Raw genomic sequence first — 7,640 nt, 5'->3', positions numbered from 1 at the left:
GCTGCATGATGTAGCACCAGGTGCACTGTGCTCAGGATTGGTTGGTTGGCTCTATTTGAGACCTTATGCCATTCTTTGATGGCCTGAATAAATTCCCTCTGGTTTACAGTGGTATGATAGAAATGGTTGTATCGCAAAAGCAGCATCCTCGGTTGTCAGAAGTTAGGTGCAAAGGAAAGACCGTCCTCCCCGTCTCACCTCTGCTCAGTCCCCTTTTTGTACTTCTACATAAGCAAACATACAAACCCTTTAAACGATGAGTTCTTGCTACAGCCTAAATATGTCATTAAAGCATAGAAATCGAGGAGGAAGGAACGGCACAGAGCCACTGCTACATGGTTTTCAGTGTGGGAGATCATACAGGGGCTGTGAGACTGTTTTAGGCCTTTCCAAGCTGTCGTTTTGAGCCATAAATGAAAGCAAAACAACAGTGTGGGAGCCAGCCGAGCCAGTGGAGGCTCAAGGACTTCATGCTTTGAGTCTCGGTTTCATATCAAGCCAGCACCACTTCCCAGTGTAACTCCTCTAGCTGTGTACCTGCCTTCCAGCCATCCATTTTCTCTCTAGATACAACCTACTTCCCTGCATGTCACACTGCTCAGAGCTGTGCTCAAACTCTTTCCAAGTCATTTTGGTTGTATCTTTCCCTCTTTCATTTCTGCTATATTTTTTCCTCTTTATTTGATTGACACGTTTCACATCACCACTGAGGAAAAAAAGAAACAACTGCCCTCTTTACCTCTGTTTGCCTCCTTCTCTCAGTCCATTTTCTTTACATTTCATGCTCTTTTCCTCTCCCTCTCCTTTTCTGCCTGCCTCCTCTGCTCCACTTATGCATCCCAGCAGTCTAGATTTCCTTTCCTCAGGTTATAATAGTTAGACTGTGAAATCACCCGGGCCCCACACCCCTCCCTTCATCCCTGTGTCCTTCTTTCCACTCCCTAACATCGCTCTCTCCCTCCTCTGATCCACTCCCTCCTCTTACTACTTATAGCCAATCTTTAATATTTATGGCCTCAAAGCTTGAGAAGTGGGTGGGGGCACAGGGCTTTACCTCGCCTATGATTACTTGCGTGTTGTCAGGAACCAGGAACGCAGTAAGGTGAGGGTTGCACTATAAGGTTGAGGCTGTGTAGCTGCAGCCCTGCAGAGCAGAACAGAGGCTACCCAATCTCCTCCGAGCCCCCATACTGAAGTGATTAGGCCACAGGAAGCTGAACCTGACATTGCTGACACTAGGCCCCCCTACCACATCCTGCCTCTACATCCACCCACACCACACGACACCACCTCTCTACGCTGACACCCGACTCACCGTGGCAACCACAAGGCTGATTTACATCTTCTGATATGGTTACAGAGGATGGAAGACCAGAGCATGAAGCAAGGCACTCAAGAGAGTGAAAAAAAAGAAGAAGAAACCTGAGATCAGTGAAAAAAAAAAGACAGAAAAATGCTTGTGGCGACTGCTTCCTTTATTGTTTCCCTGTCTCATGGTGAGGTGGCAGATGTAAACAGGAACAAGCAATGCAGCCTGCCAATTTTAAGCCTATAACTGTAAGTGGGATAACTACTGCAGGTGCTTTATTTTGGCTGCTGGGATCACATGGTTCAAGAGACCTGTGACATTGTGTTGTTTTTATATATGAAATGTTTCCTAAGAGGGTTTATATGTGGCTCATGCACTCAATTATCCCACATTTTGTTTCTTATATATCTAATGAAAATAAAAGAGGAATTAACAATATCTAAGTAAAATTTGCTGGTTGCCCCCTCTCCCAATAAAGGGGAAACATGCATCAATTTTATTTTCTCCTTACCGATACAGTGCATTTTAGCTAAGCGTTTGGGAATACAAGGTGCAATGTCATAAACTGCATGGCAGTTTGAGTGGACAATATTGTGATCAAGATAACCTTCATGAAAGAGCACTACTGCCCTCTTGTGATTGGGGGTGGAAAAAGGGCAGAATTGAGACCATGGAAATTGCATTTGATTTAATCTTGACTTTGGAGAAACTTTACCCGACTTAGAGAATCACAAATGGGATAAAGATGTGGATTTCACTCACTCACTCACTCACTCACTCAAAAGAACAAATCATAACAAAACCAAAGTTTTGTCTCTTGTCTTTCTACAATTTGCTTTATTAGCACATTAAATCAACAGTGGTTGACTAGGAAGGTTTTCACAGTACATTGGGCTTCTTCTATTTACACTTGAGAGTACAAAAAAGCATAGTTTGCATTCTGCATTACATATTCATAACATCTAACAATTGAAATTAAAACTGTATATCCCCTGATCATTTGAAGTGAGGACACTTATTTTACTACATTCAGGGTTAAATTAGGCACATTTAGGCATAGAAATATTCCAGATTCTTTTATGAGCACTCAACAAACCTAAACCTGTGTCTATCCAAAAACTCCAGATAAGCCTTGCCTCTCATTTTAGCTGTTATTTGTTCTCTCTCTCTCTCTCTCTCTCTCTCTCTCTCTCTCTGTCTCTCTCTCTCACACTCTCTCTCACCAATCAAAATGTGTCTCTTTTTTAAAGTAGTGATTGCTCTCTGTTTGACTCCCGTCTCCGGTGAAAGTGTTTCATTTCACTAATGCAGAAGTGAAACCAACTCCATTTAAAAAGGGAGTCTCACTGAATACTCTGGGGGCCGTGGGAATAATCAAAACACTGCAAGAGCCAGCGAGGAATACAAACTCCAGTTAAGAACAAAGGAAATGGAAATCAATGGCAGGATATGCAGATTTTTTTTTTGCAGCTCGACACGCAAATAATCTTTTGGGAGTTTGCCCTCTGTTGCCTTTGCCAGGTTAAAATAACAACTGAGTGTGGAAATATAAAATGCAGTATGTTGAAGAGAGGGCACAGCATTACACCTACTTAGTTTCGTATGAAGGTGTTCCAAAACAATCAATAAAGAATGTACTGCACTGCAAGCAAAGCTGGATCGCCTAAGGCATGGTCACATCTATAAGTGCCCGGCTACTGACCTCAGGAATTAATTTAAAGCTAAACACTGTATTATTTAAAAGCGGCACTTTATATTTTATGCACAGTTGTATTTGTCAGTTTGTCGACACTTGAGAAGCTTTAGGAAAGTCTCCATCTTATGGGCGTCTTTCTTGAAGCAGCTGAGTAAGGTATAGTCTCTCATAACTGATTCCAGCATCTCTGGCTGCACATCGTACTGGAACACACCTTGCTCACTGTAGCTTGTGGCCATCATTCCCTCATCCAACATCTGCACAGCAACATTTGGAAACATGACAGAAATATTAAGAAAAAAACATAAGAATAAAAGGTATGTACTGTCTATCAAGGGCTTTAAAGTGAAAGACAGAAGTAAAGTTTTAGTATCCAATAACTATTTTGATTGTCACAATAATTACGCTGGATCTCAAATTCTAATTATACATGCTAGTCTCGGGTTTATTTGTATAACAGCAATCCAAGTATGTGCTTTAACCCACCTTCTTGATGAGGACCACCACCCCTTGCTCCAGACTGATCAGTTTCTCAGACACCCACTTGGTCTTGTTGAGCAGCATATCAGGTGCATCATCGTAGCGATCCAATGTGGTCTGCAGGTAGACCAACGGCTCGATCCACGACTGGACCAGCATCAGCACAGAGTGGAGCAACCATTTGTCCTGCAGCACACACGGGGGGGTGGGGGGGGGGTTGAGTGGATTAAAACACAACTACAAAAACAAAGACGATATAAAACAATACACTTCAAAACATGACACAACACAAGAGAACACACAGCTACAGTAGAACTGACTTTCCAAGTCCAATCCTGTCTTTGTGGGAACATTTACATCTGTAAAGACTTGCACCCATTTGCCCTTCAGAATTTCTGTAAGATAGTAATGAACAGAAGTGATCAAAAAAGAACTTAATAACAGCATGGCTTTTGATCAAAGGCTCTTCAGCTACGAAACATTCAGCAACGAAAGTAGGTTGAAATGTCACGGGTGAAGCAGTTGAGCCTGCTTAAATTCCCCTAAGCAGAGCACACTCTAAAGCAAGTGCAAATGACCACCATCCAAATAGCCATTAAACCGCAGCGCAGGCAACATTTCAACATAAAGGGCACAGGATGAATCATTAACATAAAGAAGAGCCTTGCAGTATATGCAGTTTCAAAGATCACATTTACTATTATGGTGATGACATGACTTTCAACCAGCAGTTTCAATACAGCTAAAAATGAGTCCTTAAAGAAATTGCTTTTGCCATATATATTCACTTGGCCTTTGTTAGGTGAAGGAGGATCATTGTAGAATGACCTCCATTGGCCTTTTGCTAAGTGGTTCAATCAAGTGATCAGACTGACCTTTGGGCTAAAAGGTTGAGCCCTGTTACACAGCAGTCAAAACGTCAAAAGGCACAGACGAAAGTTTTGAAATGTTATACAGGAAAGTATATTTATGAGATTTGAGAACCTTTCATTGTAATTATATATATTATTATACATTACATTATATTGTAAATGTGTATATTTTTTATTTTTTATTTTCTATTTCTTATTTTTATATTTTGTACATACTTTTATTTCAAAATTTATGCTGCTTTCTACTCTTGAATGGGAGCACCAGTACTGTACAATTTCCCCCCGGAGATCAATAAAGTATTTCTGATTCTGATTCTGATTCTGATTTGGGCAAAAATATAATAATTCAGCAGCTGACGGGGGCAAGCAGTAGGAGGGGAGGTTCACTTGTTCACTTGTTAAAAAAGAAAGCTCTGGGTCTTAGCACCACTGCAGCTTCAAAGTGATTTTATGAGCAGACCTGTGCAAGCACTCTTGCATTAACACCACCCCGAAGCCTGCACACACACACTCACACACACACACACACACACATGCACATGAACAAGAATTATTAACTCCACTCAGATGCAGATAGGCAAACAGACACACAAACACAAAATACATGCACTCACATAAAGACACACACACTGCCATTAATAACTGATTAAGACCAAAAGAAAAGAAAAAAAGGAAAGCAAAGGCCATGTACTTACAGATATCTGTTGGATTTCACTTTTGGAGCTGGGGAGGGGTAAGGCTTTGGTGATGCATGCATAGCCAGCTTGGTTCCTCTGGAGCTGCAATGGGAACGGGACAAACATCTCCTCCTACGAACCATGCAAGCATAGGGGGAAAAAAACAAACATGAAAATACACACACCCACGGTAGGCACAGTCACAATACTTGGGATGACTTTGACTGACTGACCCATTTATCCTTCACCGCCTTCATTAAGGTTTAGTATGTAGAAAAGCTAAAAACTTTAGTTTAGTTTACTCTCCATATTCAAAGTTCACGAGCAGCAGTACTCCAATCTGTGTTGGTGTTTGGAACTATGTTGGTTTTAGGCATCACGTTAAAAAGGTTGCATTCTTGTCCTAACCATAAAAAAAGGAGCTTCTTAAAAAATAGGCGAGCAACACTTGTGGATTTTTCTAACTGATTTGAAAACCTTTTGTTTCTCATAGGTGTAGAATAACATGACACAAAGGCAGACACACAAAAAGACACATCAAGAAAACAATGACAAAAGCTTCACCAATCTTGGCCACTGGAGACACAGCAGAGACACATTTTGTTCTCCGGCATGTTCTCATCTGTAGACCCCATTCAGCGTTTTCTCAGTAACAAGCCCTACATCATCCCATTTCAAAGGCCATTTTGGATCTCGAGCCGTAAAGGGAAGGGGATTCAACAGGCTGCAAAACCCGTGCTCTCACTGCTGCAGTATATCATTATCACATTCGTATTACTCCACTGTAGGCCTGCTTCTTCAATAAAACATCTTTGGCTCAGAAGAGAGATAGAAGATTACTTTGAAGCCTGGCAGTGAGGCGATGATCATGTCAGAATCAAAAGCAAATAACATGGAGTATCTAACAGAAAGTGTCAGTGCTTTTGGTCCAGCATATTGTGAAAACGGCCCACAAAAAGTCCTTTTGCTCTCATTGCAGAACTCATTCCAAGTATTGCTGGATTCGATGATAGAAAAAAAACCATAGCTTGGGAAATCTAGGGCTTGCTACTAAGACTACAACTGATAAGTAATGTCTTTTTTTAGCATTAGAAAACAACATAATTTCATTTCTCTCAGAATGATTCAATTTTATTAAATCTTAGTATACTACTAATTATTACTATTTTAATACTATATAAAAGTAATGTTATGAAGCTTCTCAAACACTTCTTTGCCTTGTGCTGTGTTTCTACAGCACTTCTTTTCAAAATGCTCATTTGATATTTCATAAAAAATATTTTAAAAAACTGACTCATGCCCAACATTATCAGATAAGAATATTCCCCCTGTAGGTAATGGACTTTCTGAGAATGCCTTTCTGTTGAATCCTCTCTTTCTAGGCGCAATGAAAATCATTTTCTATTGTCATGTGATGCTCAGTGTGAAGCGTGATTCAGTTTCTCCTGAGGCTATACACACGCTTAGTCTATGCCTTTACGGGGCACTGTAATAGCCTGTGGATGCAACGGGTCTGCTGAGCAGTTAAACTAGTTTTTTCCTATACAGTGCACAAGTGCAAAGATTCATTTCGGGTTAATGGTCTGTTCTACTCACAAACAAAGAGCATGATTCTTCTGAGACACGGTAGATGAGCTCAGCATGCTGGATGACTCGGTCTAGAAGTTTCTCTTGGGAGATGGTAGGGCAGCGGGAGAGGCTACCCTGCTCATCCCTACAGTCTAGTGGGATGCTCACGGTAAGCAGATAGGGACAGAGCAATACAGCCCAGACACCCAGCTGCATGACTGAAGACAACCACATATAGATGTAACAAATGTTCACAAGTTCACGCAAACCTGCACAAAACACAAAAACCTGATCATCCTATATCTTTATCTCTGCTGTGGGACCACAGCATTTACCTTTTTCAGAATTACATAAATCAAAATCACTGCTCAGCTGAACAAACGGCTGTGGTTTATATCTGTCGGCACAATTACAAAACATGTTGTCTTTCTGTCTCAAGGTGTGATGCATTACCTGTCATCATGTGCATCCTGTCAGTAGTCTTCAAGTCTTCCTCACTTTTCTGTCCGCTGACCTCTTTTATAAAGCCCGGCCATGACCCGGCCATGAATAAAGGAAAAGGTCATGCTGGTCTTGCGTAGGTTCTTGTAAAAAGATACCGATCCTCCCAAAGCAATGCATTTCTTTTGTCATGCATAATACCAAGATGGTAGTCAGGCATGCTAGGCCTGTATATCTTTGATCCTGATTTCAAGTTACGGACTGGGATTTATCTGGCATATATCTGGCAATCTGGCAGTGAAGTGTGTATCAACCGACCTCAATTTAAAAATATATCTATATCTAGATATATAATGTTTTGCCCATTTTTATTCCAGCCAGCTTCCTGATACCATTGGCCAATAATCCAAAAATGAAGACTGAGACTGATTAGATTTATCATACAAAAGCTCAAAAAAGGAACGGGCTGAAAAAATCCCTCCTTTCTGCCGAGGTAAGTATGTAATGTAGATTTAAACATGCATGACAGAGAAGGCTGCAGAAAAGACAGCGTAGAACTGTAACAGACACAACAAAACGGGCTGAATGAATGAGAG

General features: G+C 41.0%; 1 protein-coding gene across 1 annotated transcript; it reads right to left on the bottom strand.

The window, feature by feature from the left end:
* Positions 1–3,067: 3,067 nt before the first annotated feature.
* On the bottom strand, positions 3,068–7,072 carry smtla (somatolactin alpha). Its single transcript, XM_070905510.1, has 5 exons — positions 7,057–7,072; positions 6,631–6,821; positions 5,053–5,166; positions 3,492–3,671; positions 3,068–3,262 (listed from the first exon to the last, which is right to left on the bottom strand). The coding sequence occupies exons 1-5, from the start codon at positions 7,070–7,072 to the stop codon at positions 3,068–3,070; spliced, it is 696 nt and encodes a 231-aa protein (XP_070761611.1).
* Positions 7,073–7,640: the final 568 nt, after the last annotated feature.

The sequence above is a fragment of the Enoplosus armatus genome, chromosome 5, assembly GCF_043641665.1.
Source record: "Enoplosus armatus isolate fEnoArm2 chromosome 5, fEnoArm2.hap1, whole genome shotgun sequence".
Taxonomy (NCBI): Eukaryota; Metazoa; Chordata; class Actinopteri; order Centrarchiformes; family Enoplosidae; genus Enoplosus; species Enoplosus armatus.
Note: the sequence above shows the minus strand (reverse complement) of the source record. Positions and strands in the feature narration are given on the sequence as shown.

Coding starts and splice junctions, on each gene's coding strand:
- smtla (XM_070905510.1), bottom strand. Junction 5,167..6,630: donor AAGAATCATGCTCTTTGTTT/GTGAGTAGAACA, acceptor CATGGTTCGTAG/GAGGAGATGTTTGTCCCGTT. Junction 3,672..5,052: donor GTGAAATCCAACAGATATCT/GTAAGTACATGG, acceptor TGTGTGCTGCAG/GACAAATGGTTGCTCCACTC.